Source organism: Manis pentadactyla, chromosome 4 (genome assembly GCF_030020395.1).
Source record: "Manis pentadactyla isolate mManPen7 chromosome 4, mManPen7.hap1, whole genome shotgun sequence".
Classification (NCBI taxonomy): Eukaryota; Metazoa; Chordata; class Mammalia; order Pholidota; family Manidae; genus Manis; species Manis pentadactyla.
In genome coordinates this window covers 3934463-3953067 of record NC_080022.1, presented here as the reverse complement: position 1 = coordinate 3953067, position 18605 = coordinate 3934463, and the positions used below count along the sequence as shown (strand labels likewise).

General features: G+C 49.3%; 1 protein-coding gene across 3 annotated transcripts in view; it reads left to right on the top strand.

Moving 5' to 3' along the window:
* Positions 1-18605, top strand: part of NPHP4 (nephrocystin 4) — a 129170-nt gene that overhangs the window by 8059 nt on the left and 102506 nt on the right. For all 3 annotated transcript variants that reach the window (XM_036925417.2, XM_057499651.1, XM_057499652.1), the window contains exons 4-6: positions 4803-4955; positions 12494-12666; positions 13747-13811. In XM_036925417.2, the coding sequence (XP_036781312.2) occupies positions 4803-4955; positions 12494-12666; positions 13747-13811 (391 nt within the window). The remainder of the gene's footprint in view (positions 1-4802; positions 4956-12493; positions 12667-13746; positions 13812-18605) is intronic.

Here is an 18605-nt window from a genome sequence, read left to right as displayed (position 1 = left end):
CCAGTTAATATAGACAGTTGAGGCACAGTCAGCCATTGCTATCAGTGGCTGGTGGGAACCCTCCCCACATCTCAGTTCCCAGACTGCAGCCAAGGGCCAGCCTTGTAAGCCAGCCTTTCAAAGTGTAACAGTCCCACTACGATAATGCTTTTGTGCATGGCGCCGAATAACATGGCTTCCACACGTGAAGCAAAATTGTGTAGAATTAAAGGGAACTACATTCAGATTCACCATCCTGATTGGAAACTTTTAACTTTCCTCTCCCAATAATTGATAGAACGAATAGACCACAAAAATCATAAGGATTTGGAAGACCTCAACAACAGCATACCACCTTGACCTGTCATCTCTAGAATATTATACCCCACAAAGAGTCATACATTCTTCTCAAGTGCATGCGGACCGTTCACCAAGACAGACTGTATGCTAGGCACTAAAAATAAGTATGAATAAATTTAAAAATATTGATATTTATAAATAGAGTATATTCACTGACTAGTATATTAAATTAGAAATGAATAATAATAAGATTTAGAAAATCCTCAGATAGGAAATTGAACAAACCAAAGAGTCAAAGAATAATTCATCAGGAAATTAGACAATAATTTGGACTGAGTAATGGAGGAACATATCAGAATGTGTGGGAAACAGGTGATATGGTCTTGTAGCTTTATATGACTATATTAGAAAAGAAGAAAGGTATAAAATCAGTGACCTCTGCTTCCTCCTTAATAATCCAAAAGAGCAAATTAAAACCAAAGAAAATAGAAGAAGGAAATAGTAGATTTATGAGTGGAAATCTGAATGAAAGGGCAGGTAATAGAGAAAATCAACAAAGCGAGAGGTTGGTTCTTTGAAAAGATTGGTAAAATTGCTAAACCCCTAACAAGGTTGATCATGAGAAAAGTGAGAGAAAGGAGATGACCAATGTTAGGAGGGAAAGGAGCTTTCCCGTGTATCCTGTGCGTTAAACAGGTGGTCAAGGGATATTATGGATAATTCATATGCCAGTTAGTTTGACAACTTAGATGAAATGGACGCATTTCTTGAAAAGCACAACTTACCAAAAGGGACACTAGAAGAAATAGAAAATCTAAATAGCCCCGTGTTCACTAAAGAAACTGAATTCATAATTAAGCACAAGTGTTCTTCCAACAAAGAAAACTCCAGTCTTAGGTGGCTTCACTGTTGAATTTTATAAAATATTAAAGGAAGAAATGATACAGATTCTAGACAAACTCTTCCAGAAAATAGAGGGAGGAATACTTCCCAACTGTTTTTTTGCCCAGACCAGGCAAGGACATTACAAGACAAGTACAAACTGATATCCCTTATAAGTAGTTACACAAAAATTATTAAAACACTAGGACATCAGATCCAGCCACACATAGTGTGTCACGATTAGGTGGTTTTATTGCAGGAACGCATAGTTGGTTTTATATAAAAAAATCAGTCAAAAGATAACACTTAAAAGAAGATCAAGTAGGAAACATTAAAAAAGTTCAGATAGTCTTACAAGTTTGTTTAGTTTTAGTTATCCTGAGAATCAACAGCCTTAGATGATAGCAAACTTTCCTGTGAAAGATGTTGGCTAAAAATATCATATGCTTATTTTGAACTCGGGGGGACTGTAATAATAATACAATTAGTTTTAGCAAGTGTTTCTTACTGTTCCATTTACAATTTTTTTTTTTAAATAATTATTTTTTATTGAAGGGTAGTTGACGCACAGTATTACATTACATTAGTTTCAAGTGTACAACACAGTGGTAGAACATTTATATACATAATTCGAGGTTCCAGCTATCACCCTACCAAGCTGTTACAATATCTTGACTATATTCCTTATGCTATACATTACATCCCGGTTACTTATTTATTTTACCATTGGAAGTCTGTCCTTTTTTTTTTTTTTTTTTTTTTTTGTGAGGGCATCTCTCATATTTATTGATCAAATGGTTGTTAACGACAATAAAATTCTGTATAGGGGGGTCAATGCTCAATGCACAATCATTAATCCACCCCAAGCCTAATTTTCGTCAGTCTCCAATCTTCTCCATTTACAATTTTGTTGAATCCATGGACGCTGACGGCGTTTCTTTACTTGGGATGACTGTCTCCATTCGATGTGATGTTTACTGGGCACCTGCTCTGTGTTTGCAGCTGTACAGGGCACATGAGGATGACGGCCCCATGGTCTGTCTTTGTGGAGCTGGACAGATTTAGAAACTTCCCTGAACAGAACTGGGGACAAAATAGTGTAGAGGTAGAGGTCTGATTAGGGTCTGGAGTTTGGAGAAGGAGTCTAAGCCAGCAGAAAAGACTTGGGAGTTTCCAAGTGCTGGCAGGTGATTACCTTCCCTGGGAGCAGGGTGAGGAGGAGGAGGCCACGGTGGTGCCCTGGGCAGTACCAGCAGTGAGGGGAGGCCCGGGACAAGCCCTTGGCTGCACGCTCCCCCCGCCCCCGAGGTGCACATGCTGAGCCACCCACCATGCAAGGGGGTGTCCTAGGCCTGCAGGACAGCAGGGAAGGGAATGTTCCAGGTACTGTCCTGGAGCTCATGCAGCTGGGGGACAGATGACCGTGATGCAGGCAGACGGCTGGATGGGCCCTGGGGACGCCACAGCGAGGTCGGAGGATGGGGCCTGCATGGCAGGGGCAGTGGAGGAGAGGTGCCTGAGCAGAGTGAGCAACTGGAGGGGAGGCAGAGGGCAGGGCGGTGGGCAGAGGCAGCCGGTGGTGCCGGCAGGTCTCTGAAGCCAAGCGGCCATTCAGGCTGGGCTGGAATGCCTCTGCACACCCGTCTGCCACCGTCCCCACGTCCGTACAGGGGACCACCTGTTTCCCACTTGCTTGGGACAGAAGACATACCATCCTTCGCTAGGGATGTGGGACTCCAGCTCTGGGCCGGGAAGGCCCGGGCACAGTGGGGCAGCCGGTCACCTGTCCGCCCTGCTCCTCGTGCCTCACACGGCACATCCAGCCCGCCGCCAGGTTCACGCAGCCCAGCCGTCAGCGTATGTCCTGAATGTATCTCTTTTCGGCACCACCCTGGTTCTTTCTCATCTGGGTGGTGGCAACAGCCTCCTGACAGTTCCCCGGTGTCCACTGTGGCCCCCATGTCCCCATCTCCCTGTGGCAGCTGGAGTGGTTTGCCTTTTCTCCCCCCAGATTTATCAGGGCATAATCCACAAATAAAATTCTAAGATATTTAAGGTGTACGGTGCGGTGATGTGACATTCATGCCCACTGTGAAAGGCTGCCCCCAGGAGTTGGTCACCGCACCTGTCCTGCGTGGGGCCGTGTGCCTTCGGCTCAGCCTGTTCCCCCTGCTCCTCAGCGGATTGCGGGACCGGCCAGCTTCTCCGCCCGTCCGTCCCCAGGCTGGTGGGTGGGCTCCTGCCACGCCTCGTGCTTCCCTCACACAAGTGCCACTGTCACACAACAGGCCTTCAGGATGGCTACTGGAAAGGTGATGTTCACCGACCCCAGGAGGAGAGGGGACCCCCAGGGAGCCGCCAGGGCAGGTCAGGAGGCAGAGCAGCGAGGGAGAGCCTGGGCAAGGGCCCCTGCGTGGCTTTTGTGCGAAAGGCGGGGTAAACGGCTGCCCAGGCTTCGGCTTGGCTGGTTGGGATGATTTCAGCGGCCTTGGGGGGCATGCTGCCTCTTGGTGTGTGAGGGCCAGATTGGGGTGGGGGTGGGGGTGGGCTCTGGATTGGGTGGTTTGTGTATCAAAGATGTTCTAGAAAGCAAGTAATTTACTATCTCTAGGAATTAGCTGGCCCTGGAGTGGGGTGTCTCCCCGTCAGTGAGGTCCCAGATGCCAGAGCACCAAGGATGTAGAGGGCAAGAAACATGAGTCATGTAGCTGAGTAGAGTTAGTACATGTTCTCCCTGTCACTGGCACCCCATCCCTCTCTGCCCCAGGGCCTTTGCTGTGCTGTTTCTGCTGGGCTCCAGGTTCCTGCCCTTCCCTGATGTCCTGTGAAAGTAGCAGCTCCGTTTCCCCTCAGCCCTGTGCCTCCCTTGTTCCCTGTTGGGTCTTTAGTGCCTGGAACAGTGCCCGGCACAGAGTGCATGCTTAATTAACATTTGGTTAATGTGTGAATGAAAGAAAGGCAGAGAACAGGTCCTAGGGCCGACAGTAGCACTGCCCTGTCGCTAGTTGCACCAGTATGGGAAGGAACTAAAGACCCTGCAGTCTTATGTAGGCAGTGCTGTGCTGGGAAGGGGCTTGTTGTTATGGTCTCTGGTTGCTTTTCTATATTTGTAGCCATGACTTCTCAGTCCTCAAAAGATGTGCTTTTCCTTTGCAAATACCACCCCAAAATAATTCCAGCAAGCTGAGAATTTAGAGTTTGTGTGTTTATCAGGAAGGATTCATTTGGTTGCAAATGATTAAAAAAAAAAAAGAAAAACTCATCCAAAGTAGCTTAAGTTAGAGGTGACTTACTCACACACCAGACAAATCCGTAGGTAGGGTAAACTTCAGGCGTGGCTTGACCCAGGGTCTTGTGCTGTCACCCGGGCTCCACATGGGGTCGGGTGCATCTGTTTCCACAGCCCCCGCTCCCTGTGTCTTCTTGGCTCTGGTGCCCTGCTTCCGTGCCTGGGGACTTCAGTGCTCTGACTGGGTGGGGGAGGCCTGGGTACTTTGACTCATGACCCCATAGAGACTACAGGCTGCTGGAGAGGAGATGGATGCCGAGGGACCCCAGTCTACAAGGACGGCCCATCACCGCCTGCAGGGTGGCTCGTGACGTTGCGACACCTTTAGGGCTGGCCCCCTTCTGTCTCCTAGGGAGTGCTGGACGCGCTGTTGGATGCAGGCTGCCACCTGCGAGTGTCTCTCTTTGATGTCTCCTACCGCCACTTCTTTGGGAGGACGTGGAAGAGCACAGTGAGGCCAGCAGAGCAGCTCTCCCGGCAGCCGCCCCGGGTCGTCTTCAATGAGGTGGGCCAAGTGGTGGGCCGGGCCGCTCTGTGGTGGAGGGCAGGAGTGCAGGCCGGGGTAGGCGGGGTACCCTGGGGACATGGCCACTGAGCAGCAGACCCAGCCGTGGCAGGGCTGGCCTTTGCGGCATGTCACTCCTTTTCCACACAGAGCCTCCTGTGGAAGCCACGTGCCCACACAGATGAGGGCTCACCGCTGTGCCTGAGCAGAGTGGGCTGCTCGGGTCTAGGGACAAAGGCAGGAAGTTAGTGGTCTCATCTGATGCCCCCATCCTTCCTCTGCCTGCCCCTCCCTTTCTGCTTTCTTTTTAGTGTCTTTCACTGAATGTGTCTTTTCACTGATGTCTCGAGTGTCATGTTTTTAAGATGAGTGAATTGAGACTTTAGGGGTGAGGTGCTTGCCCAGGTACGAGGTGGCAGAGCCTAGACTCAGACCCATGCTTCTGCATTCAGGCTGGGCGGCCACACAGGCATTGGCCGCCAACATTGGCCCACAGGACTCTGTGTAGGGCTGCCCTACAGACAGTTGTTTCCCATCTTTGTTCGGCTCACCAAACCCACCAGCATTATTCAGGCCTGCTGTCTGCCAGCCAGAGTGCTGGGTGCTAGGGGAGGATGGCAGACCAGACGGCCATGGTACGTACCTTCTTGATCTTCTGGTCTGTTGGGGTGACACACAACAGCAGGTGACTGAGGAATTGCAAGTTGTGATAAGGTCTGAAAGGTGACTGGTATGCTGTGTCCCGGAGGAGGCGAGGGGCCTGGTCTGGCGGGGTGGTGAGGGAGGCTGTGGAGCTGACATTTAAGCCAAGACAAGAAGGAAACTCCCCTGTGGAGAGCAGGGTGCAGGGGCTGCAAGCAGAGTAGAGCCCATGCGTGCACAGGCATGAGCAGGGTGCAGGTGGCAGTGTGGGCATGGTGAGCTGAGGATGCCCTGGGTGGGGCGGGGTGGGCTTCTGAATGCAGTGGGTGAGGGTCCCAGGTGCGGAGGGCCTTGATATGGTGTTGATCTTTCCTGCCTGCATGGAGGGACACCCCAGGAAGCCTGGTATTGTGATAGGGCTGGGGATAATGAAGGTGGGGTGACATAGCCGACACTGTGTGCAGCCACAGCCCACAGTGCAACAAATGGCCTTCAGGCCCTTGACAGCAGGAGGAGGCCTGTCAGGAGCACCTGTGGCCCTGATGTTGCAGATAGCCTGGCCCAGGCCCAGCCTTTGGGGCCTTCGAGGCCAGGCTGTCCTGTGGGTGTAGTCAGGCCCGAGGAGGTCTGGTGCTGTGACGGTCATGTGAGAATTGTGAAGGCGGTGAGGTGACACAGCTGCCCTCTGCACGGGAGTCACCACAAGCCGGGCAGTGGCTGAAGCACGTTAACGCCCTTTCATCCCACCGCCCTCCTCCGGGGCTGGTGTCACTGTGCCGCCTCCTCAGCGGGCCTCCAGCGGGCCATGAGGCTGTGAGCGGGGCGCGGGCAGTCGCCCGGGTGAGGCTGGCTCCCCCGCCCGGGCCTTGACCACAGTGTTTGTGCTGTGGCCCCCTTTGGACCCTGGTGACTGGGTGGCCCACAGGTTCCAGTCAGAAAGGTTTCCTGGGACCTTGAGGGGTGAGCTTATTCTCTGAAATCAGCTCAGGAGTGCTTCACGGGCTCGGAGGCTCTGAGAAGAGCTCCCTCCGCCTCTGTAGCTTACCTTCCATCTGGAGGGGCCTAGACCCAACCTTGTTGTAGCTGCAGCCGCAGCCACAGGCCACGAGCTGGCTGGGGGCCTGACTGACTGGGTTACTGTGACCCCTGCTGAGTAAAGTCACTCTAGGAAGTGGCCTTCAGAACTGACGTGTGCAGGGCTGGCATTCTACACCAGGGCTTCTGTGGCCCCCTGCCTCAGATGTCACCATAGCCTGGAAGCTGGGGACTGAGGGCTCTTTGAGCTCCTAGTTCAGGGCTGAGTTAGGAAAACTGACTGGGTCATGTGTCCTGGCCTGTGGGAGCCGAGCGCAGCTCCGCTTGGTGTCTGCCATTGATGGCTTCTGCCAAGCGGGCTGTGGGCCCAGGGACCGTGTGGGAGTGCGGACCCAGACCTTAAAGTTCCTGCAGAAGCCTGCACCCTTCAGTCCTGGAGTTACCGAAGCGGCAGAGCCTCAGGTGGGAGGGCGAGGGCAGGCCCCCCGGCACAGGGAGGCACTACTCCCTCCTGCTATGCCCGAGGCGAGCAGTAGAGGCCAGTGATGCCCCGGGAATGAGCCTGTTCTGGGCAAAGCTCAGCAGTGTCCTCCACACTCCCAGCCCTCGCCTCTCATTTCCTTGACCGTGAGGATACAGAAAAAATAGGTTTTGTTCAAGTTTAGTTCACTAAGAGAGTTCCCCTTTGCTGTGTGCGTGTGCATGTGTGTTTATGTGCACAGGCGAAGTGGAGCCTCCCCAGAGTGGCCCAGGCAGGCAGGAGGGGCTGGGTATGTGGTCACACATATGGTGCGAGTAGAAGCTCTGCCTCCATAGGCTGCCCTTTAGAGGTGACTCTGGAATTCGGTGAAGGTCGTTTTCTGCTGTTACTAATTGCCTGCATTTTTCTGGTTTTACTGATCAGCAGTGGCTTGGGGGTGATCTGATTTGGGGTTGGCGAGCTGCTGGGAGCTGGAGACTATGTTTGGACGCAGCGTGGCTGTCCAGCCTAAACGGGCATTAATGAATCAACCTTGTGGGCTCTAGGCTTTACTGAGGTGTCCGTGTACATGTAGTAGCCCTGAAAGAGCCTGCTAATTCATTACTTTGCAAAACAATGTCCTGAAAAAGACGTTGAAGAAAGGAGTCTTGCCTTGGCTGGTGTTTCTGTAAACGAAGAGCTCCTGTCCCCAGGCCCCGAGTCCGCTCTTGGCCACAGCCTCCAGAGCCTGGGTTGGGGTGGCCAGCTCCAGACCCTGCTCCCCAGAACTGGAGTCCTGTGCTCTCCTTCCAGACCCTCCCTGGGAGGGGAGCCACCTTTCACGGCTGCTGAGATAGTTAATAATCTGTTAAACCTCTCAAAATGTGTCTTTTACAAAATAATCTGGGAAGCCAAAGTACCATTCAGTTTCTACATTTTCATCCTGAGATGGACATATTTCTCCCTTAAGTTCTTTCTGAAACTAACCACGCTCAGCCTTCCAGTGACAGGCTCATTTTTCCTCCTTTGTTTATTCTATGAGAGCAGCAGGCTGGGAATCCTAGTGGCTGTCCCCAGACAGCTGTGGCCCCTTCCTCCCAGAGCTCCCCTTGGCGTCAGGTGAGCTAAAACAAAGGTAAATCAGCAGCTGCGGCACAAGACAGGCTGTTGGGTTGCTTCTGTTTCCCATAAGCAGAGCCATGCGAAACTAGTTCCTGAAGGTTCTTACTTGACAGAATAACGAGGGTGATGTAATTTCCCCTTTCCAAGTGGATGCTGTCAAGGGATATGAGTGTGACCCCAGGGAACTCCTGGAGGCTCCTCCCAGTGACGTGATCGCTCACCTGTTCCTGAGTGTGCACATGCCCCCCATTGCCACAGGGCCACCGGCGTCTCCCGTGTTCTTTGTGCTGTTCCTGAGTGTGAATGACCACGGCACAGGCAGGAGACCAGTACTGGGGTTCTGCTGTGTGGAGATTTAACTGCCTGCCCCTTGGGGACAACAGAAAGCTTTAGCTCCGCCCACTTACGCTGTTCTGTGCTGTCTCGGAGCACGTAGGTGGAGTGTTCTTGCTTCAGGTTGTAACTGGGTTTGATCACATTCCTGAGAAAGCCGAGGAATTGTTCTTAGAGCAGAACTGGTGTTGGCCGTGGGTGCGGGATTTGATGTCAGACGGCTATGGGTTCTGCCTGAGTCCTGTGGGGTTTTGGGCCAGTTATTTAAACTCATGACCCTGAGCTCCTCATCTGTGTGTGAGGGATAACAGTGCGCAGCTCACAAGGGTCACATGAGTGTGAAGCAGCGTGTTGTTCACAAAGGGGCACCTAGTAAGCGGTGGTAGTTGCTCAACAGCGTCTGGCATCAGCCGTGGGGAAGGTGCTGGGCAGGTGCTGTGCGGGAGCCGGACGCACCGCGACGGGGAAAGTATATAAGCACTGCAGCCAAGGTCAGTGTTTACATGTCACGGCCAGGGTTTCTTAGCCTGGACGCCACTGACATTCCGGGCTGGGTAAGTCTTGGTGGGGGGCCGGCTCCATCATTGTATGGTTTGCTGTGGACAGCGGTGGGTTTCACCTGGGATGAGTGGAAGTCTCAGCTTTGGAACGGGAGGTTCTGCGTTTGCTGGAGTGGAGTTTGCTCAGCACAGTTCGTGGTGCTTGGAGGGTCAGGTCCTGATGGGTGGTTTCCTGTTCACCAGGAGCCTGGGCCTGCAGACAGAAGCTGCCGGGAGTATTTGGGAACTGTTTGCTTTTCTAAAGATACCCCATTATAGGTGTGTTTAAAAAGAATGTCTGGAAGGCACTAGTTTAATTTCTGCTGCTCTCTTCCCTGTCCTTGTCACCCAGCTCCTCTGTCCTGTTTGGGACAGAGGAGCTGTGTGTCACTCAGGGCAGGTCCTGTGGGAGTGCATGGCTGCTGCGTCCCCATGAAGGTGTATCATCAGAGGCCCAATTTCAATTCTGTCATGTGGGTGAAAAACAGACCCTGGGCCCTGAGGCGAAGTGCTGTCTGGTTTTGAAGATGAAGGCGTTAAGGTGGGAGCGTTTTGATGATATATTAGTCTGTTTATCCCATCAAGGAGGAAACCTGTCACATGTGGATGAAGGAGATGTGACGTGGGGTGCATGTGAGCCCCACTCCTGTTCCAAGCAGGCTTCTTCTCGCAGGTGATTCGATAGGCTTGACACGAACTTTTCACTGTGTTAACCATGCGGTTTCAGCTGATGCCCAGGCTTTTCCTCCTGGAGCCCATGTGTGGCGTTATGAGACTTCCTGAGACTGAGGGCCTGGTTGCAGGTTCTGCTCAGCCAAGCGCCGTTCAGACTTCTGGCTGAGTCCATCTGCTTGCTGAGAGGCAGGAATGGCACCCAGGCACCGGCTGAGCCAGGTCAGGGTGACTGTGCCCTTCTGGGGATGCTCCTGGCAAGGTGACTAGAAGATTAAAGCCTGCTAAAAATGTAAATACAACTGAGTAGATTTGAAGGTCTAATTGACTTTATTCAAGGATTCATGAATCGGGTGGCTGTCCCATCTTGCAAACAGAAAGGAGCTCTGAGGAACTGCATAGAGCAGAAGGCTTTTATAGACAGAAGGGGGCGGGACAAAGACATTTCTAGCGAGGAGTGGATTGTTTCAGGCAAGTTCACCTCCTGTGGGGGACGGGAAGGGTCTGTCATGCAGATCATGTCACTAGTGCTGACTAGGCAATTCCAGGTTCACTGGTTAACGGTTGCCTTCCTGGGAGAGGTTGAAAGTACAGTCATGTTAGGTATTAAATCTTGGTTTGCTCACATGGGGCTTAGCACAAGTGGCTCTATTTTGGGCCTGGTGTTTGCATTGTGTTTTCGTCTCTGGGAGGTTTTTACTTCCACAGCACCTCCGAGCTCGTTGACCTGAGCTGGTTTGCATTTTGTACCTGCCCAATGTAGGTGTTACCTTTGAACTCTGAACTTCTTGAGGGCTGAGTTGTGTTTCCCAGGTTCCTTAGGAATTCTTTAGCATTGTTCACACACTGGAGGGTCCCTAAATGGTGTTTGGAAAGGAGTGTGTGTCCTTAACCATCAGCAGGGACATGGTAACATCTATCAGACCTTGGGGTCTGAGACATTGTGCTTCCAGTGGCTGGCCCTCCTGACGACATGTTCAGTCTTTGGTGACCAACAGCAGTGGGCCTCTGCTGTCGCTGTTCTTGGTCTCAGAGTAATTGTTTTCAGTGGTAAATGGAAGGGGAAGGCAATAGCTATAAATTGGAACTTGGAACCTGCCAGAGCAGCTGGTCCCACTGCATTCAGGCAGCACAATTTCAAGGTGACCTCTAAACTGGGAAACTTGTTGCTTCTCATCAGAATTTAAAACGTGTCACTACCAAAAGGAAAAGTGGGTAGTGGTGGTGACGCCGATATGCACAGGTATAAATATAAAAGGTGGGCTCGTGACAAACTCAACTTTATAGTGGGGCCTTTTAAAACAGTTCTTGAGTCTTGGAAACAGAAACATAAATCTCTCTTGGTCCAACCACCTGTCAGCTGTAAGTGGTCATTCTTTCATCATTTTGCAATAAAAGATAATAGAATAACGATTTATATCTCACAGCTGACATTTTAGTGTCTCTCTGTTATCCTGGGCTGACAGTGTGTGATCACAGTGAACACTTTCTTGGGGACACCACGGTAATTACTTGTTAATAGGGGATTATTCCAGGTCTAAATCACATTGCAGCCGCGCACTTGGCCTGCCTTAGTGTGCTGTGCCTCGATGGGCTGGTCGTTGCGGCCAGTTGGAGGCCCTGTGCTGTGCTGCACCCTCGGCCCGGATGCTGGGCTCCGGGGACTTGTCAAGGACAGAGCTGCAGCTCAGCACCATGTCCAAGCTCCTGTGGACACTTGTTCCTGTTGATTTGCAAACTGGTCAGCATCTCCATCTCCATCTTCTGCATCTGTGATGCTTACTAGTTGTCCATAAAAGCAGCTGCTTTGGGGTTCATGGACTAGGGACATGGCGGCAGGGGGGCAGTGCTGCAGGCCCGCACGGGTGTGCACACCTTGGCAATGTGGGGACTAGGCGACTGAGCTTGCCTGGGTCACACTTCTCCAGACCACCTCCCCATCCCCGATCAGCCCACAGACCTACCAGGCCACCGTGAACACATGTGCGCTGAGCCTTTTGTGTGCCACTCACTGTACAAAACTGTAATTATCCCTGGCTGTGGTGGTGGGCCAGCAGGCAGAGGGCTGCACCTCATGAGGGACTGGGGAGGCTACAGGCAGGAGGCCTTCAGAGAAATCGGAGGCCCTTCTACTTGGCTTAGTCCTAAAGAACCTTGTAGGAAATAATCTCAAGGTCATTTCTGTCATAAAAAGATGTTGGTTGGGCTCTGAACTCGGAGGAATTGCAGTACCTCGAGAACTCTAAGGACCCTGTTGACACTGGTTCTGATGGGACTTCCCAGTAGGGCCATGTGACACAGGGACTTGCGTCAGTGTCGGCAAGTTGTGACTCAAGTTTGTGCAGCTGGTGGCACATACAAGGGCTCATGGACTTGTTCTTTCTTTGGGCCCGTTTAGCACGGTCCTGCTGGGGGCGGGGGTGGATGAGAGCCGCCCAGCCCCACTGTCCTCTTGAGGGCCTGGCCACAGCACTTTTGTGGATGGAAAGTTCCCAGAGCAGAAGATGTCCTGGTGTTGGCCGCTCTGGAGCAAAGAGCTGTTAGACCAGGTTTCACCTCCCAGGAGTCACCTCACTGCGTCTGCGCTCTTCTGTGGCACCCTAGAGGGGGCATGGACTTCCCTGTGGGGATGGCAGTGGAGGGGGGAGGGAAGGCACCCACCTAGGTTCTCCCTGCACCCTGAGCTGCAGGGGGCAGACATGCAGCTGCCCTCCAGCTTCTCATCTGTTTTGCAGTCCTTGTATTTTCACACGTCCTTAAACCACCCTAACATCGTGGCTGTGGTTGAAGTTGTCACCGAGGGCAGAAAGCGGGATGGGACCCTCCAAACTTTGTCTTGTGGGTTTGGAATTCTTCGGATCTTCAGCAACAACCCGGAATCTCCTACCTCTGCCTCCCAGGACAAACGGTACCTGCCTTTTTTTCTGTGTCTGGGTTTGCTCAGCACTGTTCTTGGTGACTGACCCACTCATCACTTGGCCAAAAGGGAAAGTCTCCCACTGGCACTCCTGTTGTGCTGGGCTCATAGCCGTATACTGTGGGAGGCTTTTCCTTCTGGTGTAACTGGGTTTGCCATTTCTAAGTAGGCCAAGGAGTTGTCCTTGAGGCCGGAGCAGACTGGTGTTGGCCGTGGGTGTGGGATTTGATGTGAGACGGCTATGGGCTCTGCCTGAACCCTGTGGGGTTTTGGGCCAGTTATTTAAACTCGTGACCCTGAGCTCCTCATCTGTGTGTGAGGGATAACAGTGCGCAGCTCACAAGGGTCACATGAGTGTGAAGCAGCGTGTTGTTCACAAAGAGGCACCTATTAAGTGGTGGTAGTTGCTCAACAAACAGTGTTGGACATGAGCTGTGGGGAAGGTGCTGTGCGGGAGCCGGACGCACCGCGATGGGGAAAGTGTCTAAGCACTGCAGCCAAGGTCAGTGTGTACATGTCACGGCCAGGGTTTCTCAGCCTGGACGCCACTGACATTCTGGGCTGGGTAAGTCTGTGCTGCGGGGCCGCCCTGTGTGTTGTGGGGTGTCTGGCAGCATCGCTGGCCTCCCCCCACTGGGTGCCAGAACCACCTCCCAGCCCAGCTGGATGAGCAGAAGTATCTCTCGACATTACCAGATGTTCCCTCGGAGGAGCATCGATCTGACTGAGGACCGCTGCTCTACATACACACCCATGGGACTTCCTTGAGCTTTGTCTTTTCCTAGGACATTTCAGAGCAGTGTAAACTTCCCTGGTGGTGTTTTCTGGCACCTGGGCCTTAAGGGGCTGCGGTAGGACAGTGCTGTGTGCATGCTGGAAGGGCTTGGCCCAGGGTATGGAGGGTGTGGGGGCCGATGCATCGAGGGCATGATTGTATGGCATTTAGAAGGCTCCAGGAGGTGGGGTGGTGCTGGGGGGCCTCGTGTTTCCTTTTGAGACGTGCAGCTGACCTTTAATGACTAAATGCAAGAAGCAGGCAGCTGACATGCATTCCTGGCTCTTGTTTTGCAGGTTGAGACTGTATCATGGCACCCCCAGAGCTCTGCTGCACCCGCTTCTCCAGGATCCCATAGAACGTAAGAGTGGAGGCCTGGCTGGCCTGAGATGTGGCTGGTGGCAAAAGTCTGAGTGCCCTGAGCAGCACTTGTATTTATATTTTTATTTGTATTATTTATACTTATCATTTATGTGTATATAAATGTTTAGAATTTATATTATTTTGTAGCTCTTCTGAAAATACCCACTTCTAGTTCTGCTCTGTGATCTTTCTCTGTGTAAACCATCCTCAGCTTAGCTAATGTGCTTAGTCTGGGCAAAGTGTTTCCTGGGCTTCGATTTTTGACTGAATTTAAAGAACTGAAACAGCCTGAAAGAAGGGCATTGTTTTGTGAGGATGGCCGTGGGGATATGTGGCCCTGTGGGCGCTGCTTAGGGGAGGGCCGGTGGCCTCCTTGCCTCTAGGGTGACAGCTTTGCCCACCGGGTGAAAGAGTTGCTGTCCATCACTGGCCACCAGCTATTGCAGGAAATCTTTGATTATGAAGCCTGTTGGTTAGCTCCGACCTGGCCAGGCCTTCCAGCTGTGCTGACCTGCCGAGGAATGTTCTGGGGGAACACCGTCGTGTGTAGTGGCCTGGGCTCCTTCCTTTCCTCATGCCCAGTGGCCAGGGGGTCTGCTTTAGAGCAGAGTGGGGGGCTTCCTGCCATGCCTCCTTGACTGCTTCTCCTGAGCAGACAGACAGCTGGCCAGGAGGGACATATGGCCCACTCTGGCTGCCAGCTGTTTGGAGGATGGTCAGAAGGGGCAGCCGGTGGAAGTGGGGATGGACTGTCAGGGTCAGAGGTCAGTGCTGGCTCGGGGAGGGGTGTGCAGGGGTCTGAGTATTCAACAGATGTTGCCAGGCTCTGTGATGGGAATTTTGTGTATGCCAAAGAGCCTGTGTTAAAAAATCAAACCAACCCCATCCCCTCCGATCCCCAAGGGATTTGGTGAAAATCTCATGATCGAGAAACGGTCTGTCAGAAACTTAATTGTGTTGATAAAGATTGGCTGTTAGGCTATTGCTCATTTGAATGTAGTCATCGATTTGAAGTACGCTTAGGACAAGGAGGTTTTCAACAGCGCACATGGCTGCCGTGTCTGTTCCTGGTCGCGGCTCTGGGCACCGCTGGGTTTGTGTGGCCCCTGTGGGAGCGAGAGGCCTGTGGAGGGGCTGCACCAGGGCCAGCAGTTTTTTCACTGGCCTTTCCAAAAATTCACAGACATTTTTCTTCTCTGTTTTTTTCTTTTTCTTCTTATATTAATTTTTAAAAATTAATTTATAGTTGGTGCACAGTATTTATATTGGTTTCAAATATACAACACAGGGGTTCACCATTACCCACGTTATGAAATCCTCACCCCCTCTAGTACAGTTGCTGTCAACATTAGGAGATGTTACAGAACCATTGGCTGTATTCTCCATGCTGTACTACTGTATCTTTTATTATGTCAGGGTCAGAGGGCTGTGTAGAGGCCTGGGCTCTTTTTTATGACCAGCTTTTATTATGATTGAGATTTTTGTGTCCCTTTATACCCCTCACGTCCCCCCCCCAACTGCCATGGTAACAACCAGTGATTTCTCAGTGTCTGTGAGTCTACTGCTATTTTGTTCATTCTGTTTTGTTTTGTTTTTAGATTCCACAAATAAGTGAAATCATATAGTATTTGTCCTTTTCCGCCTGGCTTATTTCACTGAGCATAATACCCTCCAGGTCCATCCATGTTGTTGCAAATGGCAGGATTTCTTTCTTTTTTTATGGCTGAATAATATTCCATTGTGTATATGTACCACCTCTTCTTTATCCATTCATCTACTGACGGACACTTAGGTTGCTTCCATGTCTTGGCTATTGTAAATAATACTTCAATAAACATAAGTGTGCATATATCTTTTTTTTATATTATTAAGGTATCATTTATATACAATCTTATGCTCAGGTTTCACATGAGCAACATTGTGGTTACTACATTCCCCACTGTTATTAAGTCCCCCCCACATACCCCATCACAGTCACTGTCCATCAGCATAGTAAGATGCTATAGAGTCACTACTTGTCTTCTCTGTGCTGTACTGCCTTCCCCATGCCCCACCCATGTTATGTGTGCTAATCATAATACCCTTTAATCCCCTTATCCCTCCCTCCCCTCCCATCCACCCCAGTCCCTTTCCCTTTGGTAACTGTTAGTCCATTCTTGGAGTCTGTGAGTCTGCTGCTGTTTTGTTCCTTCAGTTTTTGCTTTGTTGTTATGCTCCACATATGAGTGAAATCATTTGGTACTTGTCTTTCTCTGCCTGGCTTATTTCACTGAGCATAATACCCTCTAGCTCCACCCATGTTGTTGCAAATGGTAGGATTTGTATTCTTCTTATAGCTGAATAATATTCCATTGTGTATATGTGCCACATCTTCTTTATCCATTCATCTACTGATGGACATTTAGGTTGCTTCCATTTCTTGGCTATTGTAAATAGTGCTGCGATAAACACAGGGGTGCATATGTCTTTTTGAATCTGTGATCCTGTTTCCTTCAGGTAAATTCCTAGGAGTGGAATTCCTGGGTCAAAAGGTATTTCTGTTTTTATTTCTTGAGGAACCTCCATACTGCTTTCCACAATGATTGAACTTATTTACATTCCTACCAGCAGTGTAGGAGGGTTCCCCTTTCTCCACATCCTCACCAGCATTTGTTTTTGCATGTCTTTTGGATATTGGCCATCCTAACTGGTGTGAGGTTATATTTCATTGTGGTTTTAATTTGCATTTCTCTGATGATTAGCAGTGGGGAGCATCTTTTCATGTGCCTGTTGACCATCTGAATTTCTTCTTTGGAGAAGTGTCTGTTCATATCCTCTGCCCATTTTTTAATTGGGTTATTTGCTTTTTGGTTGTTGAGGCATGTGAGCTCTTTATATATTTTGGATGTCCACCCCTTATTGGATATATCATTTATGAATATATTCTCCCATACTGTAGGATGCCTTTTCGTTCTACTGTTGGTGTCCTTTGCTATACAGAAGCTTTTTAGTTTGATATAGTCCCATTTATTCATTTATGCTTTTTTTCCCTTGCCTGAGGAGATATATTCAGGAAAAAGTTCAAGAGAGTTTTGCCTATGTTTTCTTCTAAGAGTTTTTTGGTTTCATGACTTACATTCAGGTCTTTGATCCATTTTGAGTTTACTTTTGTGTATGGAGTTAGACAGTGATCCAGTTTCATTCTCTTACATGTAGCTGTCCAGTTTTGCCAACACCAGTTGTTGAAGAGGCTGTCATTTCCCCATTGTATGTCCATGGCTCTTTTATCATATATTAATTGTCCATATATGTATGGGTTTATATCTGGGCTCTCTATTCTGTTCCATTGATCTGTGGGTCTGTTCTTGTGCCAGTACCAAATTGTCTTGATTACTGTGGCTTTGTAGTAGAGCTTGAAGTTGGGAAGTGAGAATCCCCCCTGCTTTTTCTTCCTTCTCAGTATTGCTTTGGCTATTTGGGGTCCTTTGTGGTTTCATATGAACTTTAGAACTATTTGTTATAGTTTGTTGAAGAATGCCATTGGTATTTTGATAGGGATTGCATTGAATCTGTAAATTGCTTTAGGCAGGATGACCATTTTGACAATATTAGTGCTTTTATCCATGAGCACGGGATGTATTTCCATTTATTGGTGTCCTCTTTAATATGAAAAGCTTTTAGCCTTTCACCATTGAGTATGATGTTAGCTATGTGGTTGTTGTATATGGCCTTTATTATGTTGAGGCGCACATTCCCCGCAATACCCATTTTGTTGACAGTTTTTATCATGAAAGGATGTTGAATTTTATCAAATGCTTTTTCAGCATGTATTGAGATGATCATATAGTTTTTATTCTTTGCTTTGTTACTGTGGTGTATCACATTGTTTAATTTATGAATATTGTAGTATGCTTGCATCTCTGGAGTAAATCCCACTTGGTCATGATGGATGATCCTTTTGATGTATTTTTGAATTCAGTTTGCTAATTTGTTGAGGATTTTTGCATGTGTGTTGATCAGGGGTATGGGTCTATAATTTTCTTTTTTTGTAGTGTCTTTGCCTGGTTTTGGTATTAGAGTGATGCTGACCTCATAGAATGAGTTTGAAAGTATTCCCTTGTCTTCTACTTTTTGGAATGCTTTAGGAAGGATAGGTATTAGGTCTTCTAGTAGAATTCAGCTATGAGACCATCTGGACCTGGCATTTTATTTTTAGGGAGTTTTTTGATGATCAGTTCAATTTCATTACTGGTAATCGGTCTGTTCAGATTTTCTGTTTTCAGTCTTGGAAGGTTGTACTTTTTTAGGAATTTGTCCATTTCTTCTAGCCTGTCCAGTTTATTGGCATATAATTTTTCATAGACTTCTCTAATAATTCTTTGTATTTCTTTGGTGTCAGTTGTAATTACTCCTTTTTCATTTCTGATTTTGTTTATTTGTGTCTTTTTTCTTTTTTTCTTGATAAGTCTGGCTAGAGGTTTGTCTGTTTGTTTATCTTCTCAGTCAGCTCTTGGTGGTGTTGCTTTTTTCTCTTTTATTCTTCTCTATTTTATTTCTGCTCTGATCTTTTTTATGTTCCTCCTTCTACCATCTTTGGGTTTCATTTGTTTTTCTTTTTCTAGTTTCTTAAATTATGAGTTTAGGCTGTTCATATGGGATTGTTCTTATTTCTTAGGTAGGCCTGTATTGCTATGTACTTCCCTCTTAGAACCGCTTTTGTGGTGTGCCATGTAAGATAAATTCCAATAAATTTCGACCAAAGTAAGCAGGCGAAGAGAGGCAACAAAGGGCCAGGTAGTTTATTTGAATATTT